The 23655-nt window shown below is 45.1% G+C and overlaps 2 protein-coding genes across 7 annotated transcripts in view; both read right to left on the bottom strand.

Moving 5' to 3' along the window:
• The window catches only part of rimbp2a (RIMS binding protein 2a), a 57438-nt gene extending 44132 nt beyond the window's left edge, over positions 1 to 13306 (bottom strand). For 2 of the 6 annotated variants that reach the window (XM_031577301.2, XM_031577302.2), the window contains exons 1-2: positions 12035 to 12618; positions 4780 to 4923 (exon numbers count right to left, since the gene is read on the bottom strand). In XM_031577301.2, the coding sequence (XP_031433161.1) occupies positions 4780 to 4923; positions 12035 to 12256 (366 nt within the window). In that variant the 5' untranslated portion in view covers positions 12257 to 12618. Of the gene's footprint in view, positions 1 to 4779; positions 4924 to 12034; positions 12619 to 13198 lie in introns of those variants that run through there. The other 4 variants (XM_031577304.2, XM_031577305.2, XM_031577303.2 and 1 more) reach the window with 3 other exon arrangements.
• A 1650-nt stretch (positions 13307 to 14956) lies between these two features.
• LOC105913322 (syntaxin-2-like) lies at positions 14957 to 22801 on the bottom strand. The gene is made up of 10 exons (XM_012842376.3): positions 22552 to 22801; positions 21963 to 22034; positions 21731 to 21830; positions 21415 to 21489; positions 20627 to 20700; positions 20380 to 20488; positions 17824 to 17897; positions 17199 to 17336; positions 17000 to 17110; positions 14957 to 16599 (listed from the first exon to the last, which is right to left on the bottom strand). The coding sequence occupies exons 1-10, from the start codon at positions 22579 to 22581 to the stop codon at positions 16510 to 16512; spliced, it is 873 nt and encodes a 290-aa protein (XP_012697830.1). The 5' UTR covers positions 22582 to 22801; the 3' UTR covers positions 14957 to 16509.
• Between the last annotated feature and the right edge of the window lie 854 nt (positions 22802 to 23655).

Genomic DNA, 23655 nt, shown 5'->3' with positions numbered 1-23655 from the left:
GCCTGAGAGAGCAGAGGCAGAGGGAGAGGGAGAGAGAGAGAGGGAGAGAGAGAGAGAGGGAGGGAGAGAAAGAGAGAGGGAGAGAGCATGCTCTGGAGGGGTGGGGTCTCTTTTAATCTTGACCCCTCCCCTCCAGCGCGCCCCATTTGCAGATGTGAGGTGGGTGCTGGAGAGAGGAAAGCGGCTAATTAGGCAAAGAGGTTGATTAATGTCTCTCTCTCTCTCGCTCTCTCTCTCTCGCTCTCTCTCTCGCACTCCACAGGAGACATGGCATTAAATCAGAACATTTGCCATACACACACTCTCTCTCTCTCTCTCTCTCTCTCTCTCTCTGTCCCTGTCCCTCTCACAGAGAATCACAGCACAGCAAACATACCCCTCAGCACATTGCCATAGAAACGCATCGCTTCCCTGGGTTGCCAGGCGCACATAAGCAACTCGGCAGCCCGTCGGAGGACAAGGCAGTGCACCAATCCTGCCTCCTGACCCAGTACCCTCCTCACCCAACATGAAACATACATTAGGCACCACGGCTGCAGGCCCCACGCCTTCACATCATACCAGGAGAGACCTTTTCTTTGGGAATACAAAATGTGTTCCTCCTGTAACTATGTGTGCGCTTTTACCAAAAATACTGCATTAGCCATAACACTGTCTCTATATCAATTCAATTTGATCACTTAAACAATATGAGTGAAGTGCACAAAGAGTCACCCTGTGCCTTGACATGATTCACAGCTCTGTTATGTGGTAAAAGGGGAGTGTACACGCATGTCTTGTGTGTTCATGTGTGTGGGCTTGCACTGCACTGGATGGGAGGGTAAGGAATTATGCAGAGTGACTAAGAAGCGTAGGTTTTCAACTGGAGGGTATAATTATCCAATAAGGCTAAGGCGATATTTTACCATGAAGCAGAATGACTTCTCTTCCATAACAGCCAGCCCCACAGAAGAAGCGCCTTTGCCTAACTCACTAAAGAGAGTGAAAGGTTAAATAGTCACCCAATTATCAGGATTGCAGCGGAAATGACAAACACATTATACCATGTCTATGACCCCGGGGCATAAGGTGTCATTCAAATAAATGACCCCCCTCAAATACACAACAACAGCAAGAACATTCAATTAACTTAACTTTTGAGTGCAATATTTCACTTAAGGATGCTGGGAAACACCAGTTTACCTTCAGTAAAGGATATATTTGTGTGCTGTACTAGATTGGACCTAACGCAGGAGTTCAAGCCTGCGCATTAGGATTGTGTGGAATGTGGATGTGTGTGGATGGATGTGGGATGTGGAATGTGTATGAATATTAGAATGGTAGAATAGGGGTGAGAGAAGAAAGAGTGATATTGAACAAAATTTTAGATAAATGATCAAATATTGTTTTTGCCCCAGTCTCTGCCCCATGTCGTCAAATACCCAAACCAGAACAAAGTAGAGAACAACAACCATTTGACCCACTTTACAATGTGGGTTTTTTTCTGTGCTTTATCCTAAGGTGTATGTGCACAACTCCTTTTATCTGTGGAATATTTATTCTAGTCTTTGATCCAAAGCGTGGACTAGCCCCATGTACCACACAGCAGGAAGCCCTTAACCATTTGATGATGGAGAGGATCCTGCAATATGGTAAGTCAGCGTACGAAAAGCCACCGACAAACTCATTCCCATAACGTCAACTTCCCACCGCTTATGAAATGTTTAGCACTTAGAAGGGAAAGAATACAGTGCCTGTCATCCTTACTACTTTAAACCTAAATTAAACCTGATCAACAACCATGACATCATTAAATCATTTCAAACCATGGGAGCATGATAATACAAGCTAAACTAAAGAGACTCTGAGACATGGCCATTCTGTTCAAAGCTTTAAGGAGCTCATGTGAAATTCAAAGTGTGGCATTTCTTGTCTCAATAAAAGTAGACGCTTTTGGGAGCGGTCTCATCATGGTCAGATGTGCACGGACTAATTCCTTATTGATCCCGCAGGGCTGAGTTCACACTGGGGATCAATCTATTCACACGTGACACGTATATGTCTTCCTCACTTAATGGATGGACAGAAAAACAACAGGTAAGCATTTGTTGGAAATGCATGTGGCTCAAGCACTGTCTCAGACTGGAGATAGTTTGATAAAGACTTGAAATGTCGTTTCTGGTCATCTTGCTGGTTTAGGATTAACCTTTTTGTGATACGAATTCAATTAGACTAAGAATAGAGGTATGCAAACATACACACACACACACACACACACACACACACACACACACACACAAACAAGCATGCAAAGAATAGGAGTATGTAAACACAAAGACATCCAAGCAAACACATAAACACAAACACACACACACACACTCACACACTACAAAGTCCCCAGTGCTGACTTCCCACCTCTTTGCTGCTTGGTCTGATATAATTATATCTGGTCTCGGGTCATTTCACAGCTAAATGAAATTTACACACACGTACACACAGTCCTGCCCAGTAATATGAACAGGAAGTGAAATTGGCGACTCTAGAGGGAAAAGCACAGCTCTACACACAGACTATGGTTCTGAGCTCTACACACAGACTATGGTTCTGAGCTCTACACACAGACTATGGTTCTGAGCTCTACACACAGACTATGGTCCTGAAGGCAAAAACAGGAACAACAGAGTCTAAATACAACTACAAGATAAATGCCACCTGTGCTCTTCCATGTCTATGATCTGTAGGTGACACTATAAAAAGTCAGAAACATACACATTTAACAGTATCAAATCTGATATAAATAATCAATTCAATTCAGTAAACTGTTAGGCTCCCTTAGACCACGTGTAGACCACCATAAATTGTGGTTACCTAACCTTTGCTGTTGATAGTCTATTATGTTAGCATAACCCAATCTCTGACTCAAGCCAGACAGATTGTTCTTTCTGGGCACTGTGGGAGTCCAGGCAGAGTGTGTGTACGCGAGCTGAAGCACAAGCACTGCTCTGGTTCCAGAAACGCCTTCCCGACCGCAGGCCCAGTGCAGTGGGACTGACCCTGTGTCTTTAAAGGGCCTCTTCCAGTCAGCACCCGCGTGTGTGTGTGTGTGTGTGTGTGTGTGTGTGTGTGTGTGTGTGTGCAGGCAGACGCAGGAAGGATAAGGCCAGATAATGGAGTTAGAGGAGCAGAGCGAGCCGCTGTCTGAGTCTAATTCTATTACGGCCCGGCAGCACTGGCAGCCCCAGCCCCAGCCCTCCCTCCGCCGGGCCGCAGTGCCGAGATGAAGCCATCCCCATTGAGCCGTGACTCTCCCCCCGCAAAGAGGGACATCGCCGTCACCCAACGCCGTTACCGTCGTCGGCATCCGCATCCACATTCACATTCGCATCCGCCTCCACTTGAGCTTCCTCCTGCCATGCGTGTCATCGCGCTAAATAACTGCACGGACGGGCCCCATGCAGACGGTGGGCGTTTAACTCAACAACATTACCAGCCGCTTTATTAATTAGCTCGTACAGTCATTGCTCTCAGGGTAGTCGGCGTGTGCAATAACTGTTACGGGGGAGTGGTGAAGGGGCTGGCCACAGTGAGTACAGACTGAAAACAGAGGTGTTGCCATGGAGACTGTACAGCAGGAGGGGTGTCTCTCTCTGTGTGTGTGTGTGTGTGTGTGTGTGTGGAGGAGCAGCCCTGCCTCCTCATTTGCTCATGGTGCTCGGGGACCGAGTGTCTTCCTGGAGGAACACCGAAGGTCATCCCTCACCACAGGTGCGCCGCCGGAGCCGTCCGTCACAAAGGTCGCTTGGCAACCAGCCAGAGGACTGAGGGGCTGAGCACCACTGTTGAATCCACAGCATCTCAAACACACTGCAGAGCCCGAGTCTTTGCCATTGCAACACGACAAATCAACCCGATCAACATTACTATGCTTACAGCATCGTGGTTAGTTTATTAGTTTTCTTTCTTGTCAGAAGAATGACATCACAAATGCATGGAGGGAAGAGCGCACTACCAAATGCAAACTCAATGACTACGGCACACGCACGCACACTTGCAGCTGACAGGCATGCCCTTACTCCCACTCTGTACCTAACCTATACACAGGCATGCACTCATACATGCTCTGACTGCTTATTAATAATACAACTTTGTGCCTGCATTATAAATGAGGGATTTACATATTGCCACATTGTTCTTTCACCATTCAGAATTAATACTGAAGAAATGTCTTGCTTTTATATAACAAGTAGATTAGACCTGCTTTCACAAAAACTAAACATTTCCGTGATGATAGAAAAAAACTGTTGGCCATAATCTTCCAAGATGTATGCCAGGAATGTGTAGCGTGCCACTCCGGCGCTCCGTGCCTGGCTTAGGTTTACGCCCTGTTAATGCAGATGACTAGTCAGCTTGCATTAGTGCAGCAAAGCTTTGCTGATATCTTGCCTCTCTGTTCCCTGGCTCACATCTAGACCAAACAGCATTGCTACAAAAAAAAAAAATGGGGGCTTGACATGGCCCCTGCTTGCTCTCTCTCTCTCTCTCTCTCTCTCTCTCACTCTCTCATGGGCTCGTTGCCAGGACAACTGCTCCAGCATCGCTATGTCTTGGGACCTGGTGTGGCCCTGAAGGAACTCGCCCTCCTCACTTGTCAGTTCATTTTCCCCCGCATAGTACAGCCACTCAGCAGCCCCCACAAACTCTGTTTCTGTTAATTGAACATTTTCTTCGGCAAGTGGATTACGGCAACATGATCCACAGAAAGGAGTGTATATAAGAGAGGAATGCTGAGCTGGGACTCACCAGGGACTTGTAGTGCTGTTTCTCCTGCTTGAGGGTGGCCAGCTCACGCTTCAGGGCTCGGTTTCTGTCCTCAAGCAGCTGACAGAGATTCACATTCTGAGGTGAGAGGGTGGGGACTTGCTGCGGCGCCACTTCATGTCTCAGCTGCGTGAGGGACGGGCAGGTGGAGTTCAGCAGGACAGAGGAGAAGAGAAGAGAAGAAAAGAGAACTCTACTTTATGACTGGTCAAATGGGCTGTACAGCAATGGAGCATGTGAACATGAGTGTTACTGCAAAAACTAGCAAAGTTACATTCGTCAATCACCAGTCCAAGCCATCAGGTCAATAATTGAATTCTTGAGGACCACAGCTGGGATTGTATATTTGAGACTCAGTCACAAGACCAGTCACTCTTCACAAGGGCTTTAAGGCCTACTTCATTTTAGATCTTTTTAGTGTTATGAAGTCCATTTAGTGCTATACATGGACTTAATACAGCCTTATAGTCCAAGTATCTTTCTTGCTAGTCTCCTTGTCCACGTTTCAACAATCTGGCATCTATGAGCATTGCTTGGCTACTCTGTATCGGCACGGACCAAAGGCATATCACACCGAATCCATTTTCAGGGGAAAATCAGGGTGTAATGGTGGCTGGAGTGGGCCTTTAAGACATGGTTGAAGTGACTCACACTGTACACTAAACTAGATATTAGAAGTGAAGTGAACAAGAACAGAGTACCAGGGCCTTGCTGCTGCTTCCCTGAGAGGCCAGCACTGCAGCAATGAGGCAGACAGAGAGAGAGAGAGGGAGAGGGAGAGAGAGAGACCCTCAGGGCTAGATGCTTGCAGTGATGAAACTCCCTCTGCACTAGGAATGTTTTGCCGGTGAAACCAGCCCCCTTTCCCTTGCCCATGTCCATCACTAATGATTTATTCATGCTTTATCTGCGGCAGTGTCAAGCGCTGCCAGTATGCTTTAGAATGATCCCACCGCTGCTGTTTCATGGAGGGGCCCCTAGCCGCTTGGAGAGCACTTCAAAGGGCCACGGTGACACATGTACACTTAGTAGCCTGTCACAGTTTCATGTGATCACCCACTGAAAGGGCCGGTGTTTGCCAGGCCTCACGCCATTGGAGCAGGTAGCTTTCAATTATTCTGGAGGCCCCTCCAACCCTCTATTGATTTCGCTGGCATTCTAAATCTACATGCCGGTCAAGTGAAGCCTTCATCCTGGCCCAGCGAACTACAGAAGTAGCTGGCTGATTTACAAACTGAGCCATTAAATGTAATTGCGGTGATTAGTGTCTTAAGATACCTGGTTCTTGCAACACTTCAAATTGGTTTACCTTTACCCCCAGCTCTGAGCCAAACTCCACCCACTGCATAATTTTGAAAAATGCTATAAAAAAGTCAAGGGGCTGAGAGGAGTGGGGGGGGGCTGGGGTGTATAAATTCCTTTGAATGAGTCTCAATCAGAAAATGAAAATGAGACTCACACTCTTGGGCGGGGGCTGGGGGTGGTGGGCTGCCCGTTTCATGACGTGGATAAGTCCCAAAAAGTAGAGTCCACGTCAGCATTGGCCATGCAAGGTTCAATGTGTTTTTGACAGAAGATGGTATGTTGAGTCCATTTCAACCAATAAAATGTATGTAATGAAATATAATAACGGTGATTTTGTTGATACTTACATCAGCATTAATGTGTTTCATCACAGTTCAGTCATAATTTACACATTTTAGGGAGCAGTTACTCTTTAATGGCTATTGATCAAAGAACTTATTGGCTGATTCACTAATGAAGTCATTTAGCATTCTCCCTAACTACTAGCATCCATGGCCTTCCTCACCGCAAGCCTTTCCGGTCTTTCCCTACAGAGATGTAACACTGGTGTGCAATACAATGATTTGCATATTAATACCTAAGACAACAAGTGGCCAACCATGTGCTCCATCAGAGTTGGCATGTATTATTGTAGATAATGCAAAACTGAGGTGGAACATTGTCTGATAATCCACTGCCATATGGGCACCCGAACAGCCAGTGAGTGGGAGGACAGTTACTCAGATTCGGCTGGATGGGTTCCCTGTCGCAAAGACTCGCAGGAGTAGCAGACACTCCCAGGCGGACCGTCTGCCTTTGCCACGACACACAAACAGGAAGCCCTCCAGATGACAGAGAAATCTGCCATCGGGCTGATTGCTGTGGCCGAGGCCCCGAGGATGAAGGAATGAATGAGGGTGAAGAGTGGGATGGATGGAGTAAAGCCCGCAAAAAAAGAGAGAAAATGAGACGAGTTGGCATTCAGCTCATCCTAGCAAAGGCTGAGTCAGGGGAGCCATCGCTGCCTGCTGACATTAGCCACTCTCCACTGGACATGTCTCCCGTGGTCCCTCTTAAACTGCCCGGCTCCCTGGGGGAGCGATGAAACAAGCAGGACTCTTCCCGTTTAAAAGGCTGTCCGTGGAGATGGGGCCTCCAAGTGATTGGGGATGAGTAAAAATGGGGGGGGGGGGAATACAACAAAAAACAGGCGGCGGAGGTACTCGATGGGAAGGTACAGCACGCACCACGCCACGAGGGCTGGAGCCTTCTGTAGTCAGGTGGGCCGGTGCCAGTGATTGGATTCCCAGGGAAAATGCCAGGCACTGCGGTATCTGCCAGCCACTCTGAAGCTGCGACATTCCCCCTCCTTGATGAAGCCAAAGCGGCCTGTGATCCTCAAGCCCTGAGCGTTTCAATCTCTCCTGTCTCACCAGACAGCGTTTGGCTTGCTCCTCCTCTCACCCCCTTTTTTTCCCCCCGTGTCTCTCAGATCTTTTTTTTTTTTTTCATTAAATGCGGTCTAAAATGTAGCTCAAAAATGTTCTGAGGCGCACCCCACCGCCGCCTCCACTCAAAGCTTTTAAGACCAAATGCTAAGAGCGAGAGCTTGCTTCTGGGAAAAGAAGGGAATCCCGCTCAATACTGTACAGGATCCGTGAAACCAGATGCGCCCAGTCTTATGTGTGTAGATCTGAGAATGTGATATCAGTATGTGTTGAGGCAAATGCTACGCTAATGGATGTGTATTATATCCTTCTGATCTTACCCTTCTGTAGATAACAGATATTAAACAAAAGTACACCCAGGGCCGCCTCTGGATGGGAGGAGGCCCTAGAAAGGGGGGGGCGGGGGGGTGTCCCCCCGGTGAGATTTTCACCGTCACCATCCCCAGCTGGTGTTACTCGAGGCGATTGCCTGATGCAGGCACGAGTACACCCACTTGGATTTTGCACCTCTGAAGTACTGAATGTCACAGAAATGTTTTTTGAAAAGCTATTTTTAGACAACATTTGAGTTATTTTGTGCTGTCAGTGCTGCTTCTCTCTGCTGCATATGATGCTGCACCTCCAGTTTTTCGGTCCCTTTAGACACAGAGAGACGCTGCCAACTGTCAGGCAACTGTTTCATCTCTAGTGACTAAGTGGAAAGCCGGTGTCTTATAGTTCCTGATGCTCCAAACCATTGTTTGTATGCAAGTGTGAGTGTGTGTGTGTGTGTGTGTGTGTGTGTGTGTGTTTGTGTGTGTGTGTGTGTGTGAGAGAGAGAGAGAGAGAGAGAGAGAGAGAGAGAATATGTGTATATGTATCTGTGTGTGTGCATGAGGGTCTTAGCAGAGGATCTCCATGAGATGATTACATAATCCTGATACACATGCCGCTCCTCCAACCTCTAATACTTGTAATTGTTGGCTTGTCAGCAGGCCAGCTGGCAGACACACCGGGCAATCCAAAAAAAAAAATCCTCAGCCAGACAACCAGGAACCCCACGAACCTAGCAGAGCTAGCTGTGAGACCGCCAAAGAACCTGCTCCAACCTGGCCCTCTGACAGACTAATGTCTGTCTGACCCCAACTCCAAATAGCTCACTCTCCCACAAACCAGTAAGAATACCCCACACATTAAACATGGATCAAAACCTGCAGTCAGTCAGTCATCCTTTGTGTGAGAGATTGTCCTTTTAGTCATTTTCCTCTACTGTGCTAGTAATTAGCAAGGTTTTCATTCAAAGGGATGTAGGCTACACTGATTCACCTGTGGTCTACACGCACTGGCCGATGAGCCTAGAGGCTGTAGTGCTGGTGAAAAACGGCTCTTGTCAACTGGCACAACCCAATGTGTGAAAGGACTGTGCTTATTACACCACCACAGATGCTGGGCATGACCTTGACCAAATACAGTCACACCTGAAGTACGTTCTTTTCTGAAGCACTTTCTCAGTCCCTCTATCTCTCTCTTCTACTATCTTCTCTCTCTCCCTCACTAGCGCACTCACTTCATCCCTCTCCTCCGTCTCCTCCTCCCTCCAACCTCTTGGTTTGGCTGTCTCTTTAAAGCACTACTCCTCTCCTCAGGGCATTAGGGCTAGGGCCGAGCTCCTCACATGTTCTCGCCCTCACACACAGAAATGCACTCAGCGGCTTCATGCGACGCTGCCATCTACAGCGCCATCCATCCAGCCTGCTCACCCAGCCAATCAATCATGGAACACACACGCACACACACACACACACACACACACACACACACACACACACACACACACACACACACACACATCCATTCGCTCTTTCCCTCTCCCTCTCCCTACTCTGCCTGTCCCGAGCCTATCCTGGCTCGGTATGTGAGCCTTTCCCTGGATCACGCTCCCTCATTCTCCCTTCATGAGTTAGCTGGTGGCTCTTTGCTGTGAGCCACAAGGAGGGGCAGGGATTGCTCTTGCTGACCTGAGAACAGCATCACGCCCACACAAAGACATCGCACTGACAGCATCGTTCACAATTAGAGTTACACATCCACGCATCCCTGCACGTACGGAACCCTGCAACATCCTATAAATAAAGATCTGTTTGTATATGTTCCTCTCGTAGCCTATGTACACATCCTGCTAAAAACAAACAGTACAGGTGGGTGAGCGCGTGCCATACCTCGCGAGCTGCCTCGTTCGTTTCCCTGGACGACCGTTTCCCAGGACGACTCTCACCGGCTGGCAGGAGTGGCAAATAGCCTGGCAGTGACGACACGTCTGTGGTGTGTGTGTGTGTGTGCGCGTATGGATGTGTGTACGTGCGCGTGCATGTGTGTGGGTGGGTGTGTGTGTGTGTGTGTGTGTGTGTGTGTGTGCGCCCGTGCGAGAGTCAGAGAGTGTGTTCTGAGCCGGCACTAAAAACGCTCTACTCAGCCCTCAGCGGCAGGCTGCCGGAGGAGCAGAAGAGTGGGCTCTCTCCCTCACGCTCCCTCACGCTCCCTCACGCTCGCTCTCTCTCTCTTCCTCCTTGCAGAGAGAGCACTGCTGCACCACCACAGAGTAAGTCCCTCTCTGCTTCTCTCACGGTTCCTCTCTCTCTCGCTCGCTCTCTCTCTCTCTCACTCTCTCACTCCATCCATGGACGTGCGCATGCTCACACTCGCACTCTTCCTCTCTTCTTCACATACGATAATATGCTCATGCCTGCTCACTCTGACACCCCCACCCTCTCCCTCTCTCTCTCTCTCTCTCTCCCCCTCCCTCCCCCTCTCTCTCCACCCCAACCCCCATCTGACACACACACTCACAGAACGTACTGGAGTGCATTGGCTCTCATATCATTGATGTGTAAATCATTTTTTTCTTCAGTTTTTCTCTTTTTATTACGTGTTGCCTGCAAGCCACCCTGATGTAGCTCAAACACAAACACAAACACTCACACATATACACATCATAGCCCAATTACTGCTAAGACAAAACCAGCCAGGGGTAAACTACCTTTTGATTCCCCTTAACCAACACCCAACCTTCAACCTCCTCTTGCCAACCCCCATCTCTCTTTCATCAAAATCACCATGCTCCCTGTCTTTCCCCCCCTCCAATCCTGACCTCCAGTCCATCCCATAATAATCCTTTGTCATCCACGCTGATTACCCTCTCAACCTGTTTCTCCTCTGTCCTGGTGCTTCAACAATCGCTCAGGCCATCAGACCCGGCCACCCTGCCCCCGACCCCCCCCCCCCTCTTAAAAGAGTCTCTGAGGGGCTGGTGACTGACTGACTAGACACAGGCACCTGTGCCTACAGCTGCATTGCAGGCGAAATAGCAGAGCAACAAGGGTTCAAAGATGGTGGGGTGGAATTACGGTGGATTACTGAAACAAGACTGGCTGCAGGTGCAGGACTGGCCATCAGCTGCCAGAGCCTGTGTGTGTGTTCTGTGTTTTAGAGAGAGAGGGAGGGAGAGGGATGGAGGGAGAGAGAGAAAGACCTTTATGAAATAAATAAATAAATAACTAACTAAAAGGGGAAAATACACTCAACAGAGAACATGTTACAGTCTCCTCTCCTTTGCTCTGTTGCTTAGCAACCGTGGCTGGTTTTTACCTCCCTCTCTCTCTCTCCCCCTCCCTCTCTCTCTTTCTCTCCATCCCTCTCCGCCCTCTTCACGAGCAGTCTTCCACAAATACATGGGTTTGTTTAAGGAATCGTGTGCCTCTATTAGAGACACAGATCAGTCAGCACACAATCAGAATCCGATTGGACAAAGAGCTGCAGCCACACCCTTTAAAATGCAAATATGTTTTAGAGGGCATGTTGTCATTTGACAACACCATTTAACCACACCCCCTCTGATTTGCTTATGAGTCATGTTTGGGTTTTCGAGCTGTGATTGGTGGACAGAGACACATGTTAGTGACAGGATTTGAATGGAGTGTGAGGCTGCCCTCTCCTGAACAAGTTCAAAACTACACATGTGTGTGTATTACATCTTTGTTGCAACGACAGTAAAAAAAAAAATTCCATTTAAAATGAAAGCAGCAGTAAGGAGTTTGGTGTGAAAGTAGCAAGCCAACTACCTGAAAGACATGTAAAAGCCTTGCAAACCACCTTCAACAGCACAGTTAACACTGATAATTGATTGCTAACATCCTAGTTGGCAATACTGTCCTGTGAATGCTTTTCTTACATGTTTGCAGTTCTGGCCTGGAACACAGAACTACATAGTGCATATCCTGGATGGCTTGGGGAAATGGCACGTGTGTTTATCTGTCCTTTACATCACCATATATAGTCAAAATTCATTTGAAGATCATACCAAAACTAGTTGCCTATAAAATGTACTTCAAAAAGTGGCAAATTGTTGCATGGTGTTGCTCAAAATCATACGTTTTATTGCCATGCTGTATTACCATGACCATTTTTCTGATAAATATTGAAACAATCTCCTCATATTGAAACAAGATAAATGCTTTTCAAAGACTCACCCTGTCTTTAGCCCGTGTGTGCCGAGCATTTCTCGCTGAGATGATTGACAGCTGTCTCTGTATCCACAGCAACTCCCCCTGAGACTGCCGAAGCAGCTCCTCTACATCAACGGATCTCTGACCCCGGCCCTTCATCACAATCTTTAAAAACACACACACACAAACAAACAAACAACAATAACAAAAACAGTTTTTAAAACAGTTCAGCAAAAACCCTACCATTTAGCCATAGTCCTTCACTTCCACCCACCTTTTAGAGCTCTTTAGACACAAACCTCCATGGCGCCATGCAGTGTACCTAGCTGTGTTCATGGACTGCGTGTCAGCATTGTCCTGCTGCGCAGTGCCAGAGGTCTGCGAGACTGGTACTTTGAGAGCGGTGGCAGCCAACTATGACCTGGGATTATCAATATGTGAGCTACTCCCTTACATAAGAGGGCGAGCGGCGGATTAAATTGTCAGAGTACTACAAAGACAGGAAGGGCTGTTGGATCAGCTTCTTTCTGCTGATTCAAATGCAGAGCAAACAAAATCCCATTCCACAATCCCCTCACAATCATGCAGCATTAGAAGAGACAGCATCCACTAAACAAGTGCTTAGGTGACAGCCGGCTTCTGGGAAACTGTTGGTGAAGCTCTGGTGAACATGAAGAGACAAAAGACAAAAAAGAAAAACCAATGACCAATAAAAATGGAAGCAAATCAGTCAACCAGAAGCGTCTTCAAGTGGTTAATTACCTAGAGCTAATTTTTCATGTAACCTTCTGTTTAACTGCTTTGCGTCTACAGCTTGGGTTATACTGTAGCCATTTGGGTTTGTTTAGGAAAAATAACACTTTCAATTCTGGCAAGTTGACAAGTAAATTAAAATGCTTTTATACATTACTTAGCAACCGTACCCTGCCTCTATCATAACAGCAGATGGCATTATAATGCCATGGGTGCCGTTAATATACTGTATTTTCATATACATATTAGCATATACTTATGTAAAGTCATGGTCATTTTAATAACTGTTCTTTTTAAACAAGAAAACATCTCTAAATTAAGCAAAAACACAATTCAGAGCAGATTGTTGACATTACAAAAAGACTACAAATACCAGCACTACTCCCCGAATCCCTCTAGTGTCCCTGAGACTGATCAGCACAGCTTACTACCCACCTCAGATCGCACCTGCCCAAAGTGTACCACTGCTCCCGGAGCCGTGCCAGTCAACAGCGAAGTCATCTGACCCAGCGGGGAGCAGCATCTGCCTGTGAGTGACAACTACCCAGCCAACAACAGAGAGAGAGAGAGATAGAAGAGAGAGAGAGAGAGAGAGAGAGAGAGAGAGAGAGGGAGAACACCCTGAGGCACTTCAATGCACCAAAAACCTGTGACATGCTGTATAAACAAAAAACATTTTTTTGCGTGATAGGTCACATCACTACATGTGTCATAATCAGTAAGTATGTCAGATTTTTCATTTCAGAATGACATGGAAATCCAGTAAGAGGCAAAGCAGGTTGGTAGTATTTTCCTACAAAACAAAGTATGCCTTAGTACAGTGTAAAGCACAAAATGCACCGAATGAAGAGATTTCTGGAGGGACTTGACAGTTGCCAAGCCAACAAAAGACATTATTTGTGTTTCTCTAATTCAGCTTGCACACTTTTAGCAGGTCCTTTATTTCTCATGTAAAATGTAAAAGTGTAATCCTGATACACAATGGTTCTGTCATCTACACCTTTGACCACCATGTTACCTTTTGTGTTTTCAATAACATGAGGTACTCGTCTGTCAATGGCCGTTCTCTAAGCGCCAGAACATTTTCTGTAAACAAAAAAAGGTTATGTTTACAATGATGAAATACCACCACTAATACTAATACACCCTTTCATACTCTTCTAATTCTTTCTTTTATGTAGATTTAATGTTATGGCCTGTCTATGCCTTACCTTTGCTCCAGGTTTCTTCTGCACTCTTTGCTCTCCTCTCTTTCTCTGCGAGGGACTGTAGGTATCCTAGGGGGTTTTCTGGCCTCTTCTCTCTTGCTGCTAAATGCTAAGAAGGGAACTGTTAAGAGCAGTGGGAGGCGAAGGAGAGATCAACCATGTGCGTGCTCTTCCCTTTGTCCCAGTCTGGAGCGAGATGAGAGTGTGAGCGAGTGTGTCGTGCCTCCAGAGGCATCGCCGTGAGTTCCATCGCCATGGTTCTGGTGCAGGAGTGTGTTTATGCACAGACTGCTGCAGCTCTCATTTGTGTGCGTGTGTGTGTGTGTGTGTCTGTTTTTCTCTTGCCACAACACAGTGGAAATAGTGAGTGTGCAAGTCGTTCTTGATCTCTCCCTGTTTTTTTTTCTCTCTCTCTCTTTCTATCTTTCTCCTGCCGCTCTTCCATCAGGTGCCCCTCGCTGTGTGGCCATATGGTAGCGTGGGGCGAAAGGAAAGATGGACAGAGAGCAAGAATGGCAGAAAACGGCAGACGTAAACAAGGCCTTGCCAATAACTCCCACTGTAGAAATGTTAAGTCACACCATGCTGTGTCATCTCCAGCACTGATGACGTATCAAAGCTTTTACAATCCATGCAAATCACAAAGGTAAGAATTACTTTGGATTAGATAACACAAATAGCACATGATTGATTGATGATATGCAGATAGCAGTTATTGATTATAACAGGAGAGCATAACCAGAATCAGGACATGTATTGATTGCGTTTAGACGTGGGCGCAGTGGAGTTCTGGGTGGCACCGATTGATCTGACAGCGCCTGAGGCACTGAACTAAGCTGTTTAGGATGCTGAAAAGAACACAAAGGTTGTTTATGCACCATCAACCCCATATTGTTCCTACTCCTTTGTAAATTAATTTAATCACAAACTCCACTGGGAAAAGCTACTTAGATGTGATTGATGAGTCTGGTAGAAGATTTGCATGAGTGAAAGCACATTCTTGTCAGCAAAGCACACTGGCAAAAAAAAGGAAAGGTGGATGATGCTGAATTGGGCCAGTGCCCAGGTGTGCTGTGCCGGCAGGTATAAATAGAGGGGGTTTGGAGAGCTCCAGTAGGTCTCTCACCGGCCCTGCTCTCCATGCCCAGGCTGGGACACTATAAATATACCCACTTCCTGCGTGGGTGGAGTCAGAGCTAGAGTGACACCGGATTTGCCAGTATGCCAGATTGAGGAAGGACAGGTGAAGCACGTGTTGTTGTATGCAGAAAGTGAAGATTTGTTTCTTCTGTCTCTCTCCATTTTTGCAATGCATTTTAAAGCTCATTATCATGTTCACTGGAAGAGGCTGAAGTATCACCATAGTAGCCATAGCAACTAGAGCTGAGAATATAAGAAATTATCTGAGAACAAAGAGTGTGCTGACTGTATTGAACAAAAAGGACACCGCTTTTATTTTTTCATGAAATTCACATTGTTTGTATAGATCTTCACAAACTATATACACAAGCTGTGGATCCCATTGTGTAAGGACTGTTGAAGTTGACGTACCAATACAATCATTCAGCTGAATCACTTCCTTAACAGTCACAAAAGTGCAAGGTACACAACAAGCTGTGCTCCATGCTTTCTAATGTTAAAAAGCAGATCTTACCTGACATGTTTAATTTTCAGTCATTATCAATGCCTCTTTTGGAGGATATATGTAAGGAAAGTTTGCCATGCAAGGACAAATGGATATTTCAAAGATCACTACCACTAGAAGATGACTAGAGCGATGCTGTAATGGCTAACTTAATCATTTGAAAGACGGAATCACTGTAGTGCGTTTAAACACCAAGCAGGCAGACTAACAAATGTAGGAGTGGCTGCGTATTATGAGTATGTTTGGCACAACTGAATGTGAGGAAAGAAAAGAAAACATCGACTGACATTACTGCTGTAATTGAAAGAGCCCGTCGTCAAATGATGACAATTGCAAACATTCCACATAGAAATGTAAACAGGATAAGACAAGTTCACACCTTAAGCAAGACCATCCTGAGTCTAAAAAAGTCTAGATTTGAATGGGTGGTTTGCCATGCCTAGGTCATCACCACAACTATTTCAATTGATGCATATTCCGTAGGTAAGGTGCATAGTCTTTTGGCCTTACAGACTGCACAATGAAAACCAGGAACTGAAAATGCACATTGTTGTCAAACTGAGGTAGTTGTTTCATTACTGTGCTGCTCTGGTTGAACAAAGACTGAGCCCTGAATTTACTCATTATAACTGCTTAGCAGGACCAACAGAATGTACCTGCAATCAATCAGTCTGTATAAAGTTGTTAGGAATGTTCACGTCTATTTGTTACTGATGTCTCATCATTCTGCTAGGATTTGGAATCTCACTAGTGTCTGCAAGAATAGGGAAAGTAAGGTCTAACACTTAAGGGCTATAAGTTAAGGGACACTTGACACTTGAGGGCTTCCAATGTCTTCTCTGATGGACTGTGGTGATGTCTTCCCCAGTAAATGGAAAGCCAATGAGATGAAATTAGGACTTAGGCAGTCCAACAGAGAGACCAACGATTAGCGCGATAACAGCAAGCAGGACCAGCACAACTATGGCAACTATGATATATTTCTGTCAAAACAAGAAGCAGAGATTCAAGCTGGGTTAGGGATTCATACAACACATTGAGCAAAAGAAATCTTGCAGTCCACACTCATACTCATATACCCCCATTTGAGAGTTATTTAGCAATAGTTTATTTTAGTTGCATAACAATTCTTACAAACACTTAAAATATAAAAATCACAGGCATACAGATACAAATACTTTTTATTCAGACATAAATCTAATTATAACATAAGCTTACAGCAACTTCACAGCTTTTCATCTTTTAGTTCATCACAAAAGGCCTCTTTAGGCTTATTAGCATTTCATCATCACATTAGCATAAGTGTCCGGCGCCTGGAAACGGTTGCTACTGCTCCTCCACACTACTTTTGAAAAGGCTGGGGAAACTGGGGAAGAGCCTTACCCTGCGAGCCTGTTTCTGGTAGCGCACTGCTTTCTTGGTCGCAATCTTCCCACTAATCACATACTCTGATGCACTGCTCACGTTCGTCTCGATGTTGTTCATCATCTCCCCCTAGTGGTAAGAAGCAGGTAAAGCAAAACTGTCAGACGAGCCCACCAAGCCACAGCAAATGGCAGGCTTTTAATGGATGCTGTCTTACCTGGGTCTCCACCAGTACAGCGATGTCCATAAACATCTCATGCAGTTCTTTGATGCTAGCTTCTAGCCTAAGGATGTCCTGATGCCGTGACTCGATCTCATTCATGGCCTTCCGTGTGATCTGTGCATCTAGGAGGATCTGTGTAAAAAAAAAAAATGAGCTTGGTTTGTTTTGAGATCAAGAGTTTCAATTCAAGAGGTGTCCATGTCTCTACTTCTGGATGGAGCACTTGCAAAATGACAGCTTCCAATCAAGCACCCTTAACCACGCCTTTAGGTGTACATTTGACTAACCAAGCCAACTGAATGAGCGAGGTTACAGCAGCGTCACAGATCTATCTGAAAAACACTGGTTAGTTAGTCGAGTCTTCAACTGGACTCCTGTGAGCTCTATAGCAAACCATTGTATGTATGGAGGATAGCTGTGGTTCTGTGTAGAAATGTGTAATTGAAATCAGTTTTTCTGTTTCCTGTCCTAATCCATTGTAATCAAATAAAAGGCATGTAAAGTGAATGTTTAAATATTATTAGTGATTTAATGAAGGATAGCTGCAAATTAAATGATCCACCTAGTGACCCTAAGCTCCATGACACCAACATAATTATGCTATTTAGTTGGCACTTACATCAGATGTGAAGACAGCAGGGTTTCCACTTTGCAACATGGCCTCCAGGTCTTCATCTGTGGTCAGCCGTCCAGCTGAAGGTTAAAGAAATACTCTAAACAACTGGTCCATAACATGACTGTGCACTGATATCAATTATCCATAGTGGTTTGTACAAAAGAATGTCTCCGTTGAAAAAAGCGCATGTTAATTGTACAAATGTGTATAGCAGAGACATGGATGAGACAGAGACAAGTAGAAATAGCTTTTCTAGTCAGAGATGTTTTGACACAAGGTAAGATATGTATATACAGTGGTAATTGGATTACTTTAATTAGAAACACGTGGTATTTTTCTCACTTCAAGTTAAATACATCAGGCTCTATGTTGTATGGTCAACACCTGACCATCCCATTCCAAAACCATGGGCATTAATATGAAGATTTTGGAGTGTGTCATTCAGCATAAAAGAGCATTTGTGGGGCCAGGCACAGATGTTGGACGAGAAGGCAATTGTTGATCTAACCAAAAGGTGTTCAATAGGGTTGAAGTTAGGGCTCTATGCAGGCCACTGGAGCTCCTCCACACCCAACATCATCTCTTTATGGACCAACTCCTAATGGGCCGACATGTCTTTATGGACCGACATGTCTTTATGGACCGACATGTCGTTATGGACCGACATGTCTTTATGGACCGGCATGTCTTTATGGACCGACATGTCTTTATGGACCGACATGTCTTTATGGACCGACATGTCTTTATGGACCGGCATGTCTTTATGGACCGACATGTCTTTATGGACCGACATGTCTTTATGGGTGTTGGCTTGTGCAGAGGAGCTGTCAGGCTGGAACAGGAGAGGGCCTTCCCCAAACTGTTGCCACAAAGTTGGAAGCACATAATTGTCTAAAATGTAGTATTAACGTTACCCTTCACAGGAACTAAGGGGTCTCGCCCCAAACCCAGAACAACCAACAGCCCCAGACCATTATCCCTGCTCCACCCAGAACAACCCCAGACCATTATCCCTGCTTCACCAAACAGAAGGCACCGCCCCAGACCATTATCCCTGCTTCACCAAACACACGGCATCGTGCATTCTGGTAGGTAGTGCTCTCCTGGCATCGGCCAAACCCAGATTCGTCCATCAAACTGCCAGATAGTAAAAGCGTGATTCTTCACCCCAGAGAACACTTTTCCACTGCTCCACGGTCCAGTGAACCCCTCCGCTTGGCATTGCGTATGGCGATGTCGGGCTGGAGTGCAGCTGCTCGGCCATGGAAACCCATTGCATGAAGCTCCCGGCGAACAGTTCTTGTGCTGATGCTGCAGCCAGAGACAGTTTGGAACTCTGAAGCGAGTGAGGACAGGCCGTTTTCACGCGCTACGCTCTTCAGCGCTTGGCGGTGCCGTTCTGGAAGTTTGTGCGGTCTGCCACTTCATGGGCTCTTCCACTTTACAATAATGCCACTTAGTTAACTGAGGCAGATCTGGCAGGGCAGAAATTTCACAAACTGACTTGTGGCAAAGACTGCATCCTATGAGAGTGCCACACTTAAAGTCCTTGAGCTCTCCAGTACATCCCAATCTACTTCCAAGGTTAGTCTAAGGAGATTGCATGGCTATGAGCTTGATTTTATGCTCCTGCTAACAATAGGTGAAACACCTGAACACAGGAATTAGGAGGAGTGTCCACATACCCCATACCATATAGTGCATAATCAATCATATCAACATTACTGCTGGTTTTTAAATGACCTTCTGTGCGACAGGAGTGAGAGTGTCCATCATCTTTAATATTTAATTTAGGGATTTGGGGGTTGAAACTCAAGCAAAAGCTTCTACCAGCCCTCCCAATACCTCAGCGTAACTACAGAGGCAAATGAGGAGGAAAGTGGCAAATGAATTATGAATGGAAGAGTAAGCATTAGGTATAATGAGCTGTAAAATAAGCTTTGTGCTTGAAGATGACTATATATGTTTACATCCTCTTTTCTTTGAACGAGGTGAAGCTTTTCCCCAACCCCAAAATACTTTGTCTGAACATATTAAAACAAATCCATTATTTACCCAGGTCTTTATCACACTACAATGTAATTTTGCATTGTTCAACACTACAAAAAAATGGACAGCCAAGCAATCACTTTCTCTTTTGAATGTTCAAATCATTATTTGAGACGGGGAAATCTGAAACCCAGATCTGCTGGAAAGGTTAAATCCTTCTCACAGGCAGACACAGGAGAATCCTCCTCCACCAGAGCAGGGAAAGTGAATAGCCCAGGTCACATGACCAGAAAACAAACACTTAACTCCCTGGTTGCCTGCCTCTCATGTGTGCCGTGTCCAAGGCGACGGCGATGCAGGTGTCTCCTGTTGCCTGCCGTCTGCTCCCTGGTGTGGTGAGCATGTGACTGAGGCCCGGAGGCACACACTGTCCTCCCAGCTGTGGCTCACCGGCACTCACTTAGCAGTGTGACCAGCTGCCCTTTCAGTTCACCAGAAAAGAGCAGGCTGCTTTTTTTGTCTGTGTCTGTGTGTTTTGTCTTGTGCGCGTGAGGTCAACATGTTACTCACTGATCTCGAGCTGTCTCCTGATACGGCTTTTGCTCTTATCCCTGAAAGACACCTGGGCCTCAGTGTACGTGGTCATGACCTCGACAAACCTACGTGATAGCATTGTGTGCTACGGAGAAAAAGAGAGAAAAATCCACAGAGGAAAGGGAGTAAAAGAGAGTGCGGTGCTTGTCATGCATGAGGCGACCTTTAACCTTTATGCCCAAACAGAATCAGTGCATATTCAAGTGCAGTGTTGTGGTCTGACCTGGGTCTTCTGAATGCGGTGGCACACGGAGGCAGTGTTGGCGTTTTCATCCTCAGGCTGGCACGTCTGAATGTCTACACAAATCAGAAAATAATGATGTGGTTAATCAGTGATCAAGGAAACAAGGATTATGGAGTTGCTGTTCCACTCAGTATCCTGCGCTAGAATATATACATTTACAAAATGTGAGCAACATTTTATTTGATGAATTAAATTAGACTTAAACTGTTTTATTTTACTTTAACAGCAAAAAGCTGTATGATGAATAGCTTTCACTTACTCTTTCAGATGTACTCTACAGACCCCTTTTAAGACACAATAGCACAAGCAAGTCCCTAATATTTATGAATACAGTGTTCTACTATCTTGTGAATAATGGAGAAGCTGTTTGGACTGCCTAGTGAAACTGATCTGAGAAACATAAAGTGTATGATAAAGTGTATGAGTGTCTGTGACAACTCTTTGCAGGGGAAGCTCTCCCCCTTCAACCTGCTTTGCAAGTCAAATGCATTCTAGCGATGAGATGGGTAGGCCACTGAAAAGAGGGAAGTGCATTTAACTGACAGAAGAGAGAGAGAGAGAGAGAGATAGAGAGATAGAGAGAGAAGTAATGGAGGAGAATTATCAATCGTAAGGCACAAATCATAAACCCTGCATGAATGATATTTACAATAAATAGAAAATTGTGTCATATACCTTGAGGCGAAGAGGCAAGAGCAATTCCCTCTGACACCTACAGCATATTGTGCTGGAACAGTAGAGGTTTGTTTCCTGGCAGTGTCACTTACTTTTGAGCTGAATTTGAACTGAGCTGGCATGCCTCCTGATCTCATTATTAAGCTGCTCCAGCTCCTGTTTATTCTCTGTAGGGAGAGAGGGGATGGAAAGAAGAGTCTAGTTTCTAAAGACAGGCAAGCACAAGGCCACTATACTTAACTGCCCTAACCAAATCAAAGTGTTTATAGTTCGATCCACGTTTGATCAATGGTAATATTTAAATGGGTCAGATGTCTAAACGAAGCATGTGTTTAAGGCCAAATCGTCATTCGAAATCATAGTAGAAGTACCACAAAAACAGATGACGCTACATTAAAATTGGCTCACTTAGTTCTGGGTTGGCAGCGGACAGGATAGTGTTGTGCGCCCTCTTCAACTCTTCAACCTGACAGGAGATTTTATCAATAAGCATCTGGACCTCTCCCACCTGAGAACACACACAAGGTGCTCGTTATTTAACACAATCACTACAGTAACCAACCATCATTACCCCATTTCAATGTAAACAGATATTGTGTCTATACAAATTTAGTTTAGAGCAGCTCGTAGTTTCGTTTACCTTTTTAAAAAACTCATCCATATACGTTGTGTTCTCTTCGCTGTTCGTGGCATCACCTGGTAAATTATTGTTCTGGGGAGAGACAATGACACAACATTGATTTAGAAAGGCTGATTTATGATATTGCATGAATGATTATGAGATTAAAAGATGTATGGGTGCATATAAACCAAGCCCACGACATGGCAAACATTAAAACAGGAAATGATTCCTAGCATAAGAAAGAGCAACAACAAAATTCGGTGGGGTGGGGGGACACAGCCCTAGGGTTGTTTAAAAGAATAATTTAAAAGGCTTCGGTATAAGTTTTCACGATAGAAACAGATTCATTTAATAATTGCTACAGATTGTAGGCTGCCGACAATATTACAGTTACTGAGCACCTGGCGAGCTAAATGATTGCTTAATAAGAAACACTAAATAACAGGAGAACACGGTCATTTACAGAGAAACTCTTTATGCAAGCCTTCGTTTAAAATATGGATTAGGTTACTTTCTAGTCATTCGGCTGTGGTTACGAGGCTAGTTTGTAATGCAGTTCAGTTAGCCGAATTATAGGTAGAAAAACCGACAAATTATGCCAACTTACCAAGTTCAGCTCTGCTAAACGGTCCCTCATTGCAAAACCTATTCCAAGAATTCAAGTAACACGGAACGGGCGTAAAAAGCTATGCACCTGTTGCTTGCTTTATAATCCGTCAGACCTTGCTATCATTGTACAAAGGAAACGGCACTATCAGACACCGAAGTGAGGGCAGCATGTGTTCGGTGACAGTCGTCAGTAGGCGGCGGGGGCGACGACACACACCTGTCATATCAGGTAACAGGGGTTGAAGAAACCAGCAACGTTGAGGATTTCAAACAACGTTTTCCTTATTAGATAAATACTCTTCTAAAAGTTAAACACCGATTATTAAGAAAGCATTAACACAAAAAACTGATTGTGAACGTAAAAAATCATAGACATCTGATTGAAAAAAATGCGCTTTTGTGGTTATCCAGGAGATGGCAGTATTGTGTCAATTTGTCCGACTTTTGGCAAAGTACCTTATTAACACAACGATGTTATGTATGTTAAAAATAACCCCTGGATATCATGGGAAATTTTGTTGGTATTGGAAGCACACTGATAAAAAAATTGTATCGCTGATAAATGTCTTATGTTAATGTATAATGAATTCTTGATGAGTATGAACTGAGAAAAGGCACAAACCATGCATATTAAATGCGCTGGATCCAAGGGCTTACCAGCACATGATAACTGCCAAATTAAAAGCACATAAAAGTCAGGTCTATTCCTTTTAGTCTAATGCTATAATTGCGATTGATCTTAATGGATGGATATTGTGATTGTAAGCCTCTAATAATTGGAGGGATGTGAATTTTAGCTGGTCTGGCAGTGCTACAGTAGTGCAACATTATGGTCCTCTTCTTGTATTTCTTTTACATTGATTTTCCATTTCTGCAGTCTGTAACTGAAGAAGCAGAACAATGCAATTGTTATTTAACACTTTCACATACTGCATTTCTAAATTTCAAAATTTGAATGTTCCCTTATCTTGCTTTTGTCCGTAGGCCTATGGGTAATGTGAGCTTGTTTTTTATGTGTGATTCATCTCTTCTTTATGACACCGGTGTATTCTGAGGTGATTGAATACAATCGTAATTCATGCTTCTGAGTAGCCTGAGCCTG

Source organism: Clupea harengus, chromosome 12, assembly GCF_900700415.2.
Source record: "Clupea harengus chromosome 12, Ch_v2.0.2, whole genome shotgun sequence".
In the NCBI taxonomy this organism is placed as follows: Eukaryota; Metazoa; Chordata; class Actinopteri; order Clupeiformes; family Clupeidae; genus Clupea; species Clupea harengus.
Note: the sequence above shows the minus strand (reverse complement) of the source record. Positions and strands in the feature narration are given on the sequence as shown.

Excerpts from the sequence above, each read along its gene's own strand:
- LOC105913322 (XM_012842376.3), bottom strand. The coding sequence starts at position 22,581 with ATGAGGGACCGTTTAGCAGAGCTGAACTTG. Across the intron at positions 22,035-22,551 it reads GTTTAGCAGAGCTGAACTTG|AACAATAATTTACCAGGTGA; the intron begins GTAAGTTGGCAT and ends GTCTCTCCCCAG. Across the intron at positions 20,701-21,414 it reads AGTTCAAATTCAGCTCAAAA|ACATTCAGACGTGCCAGCCT; the intron begins GTAAGTGACACT and ends TGATTTGTGTAG.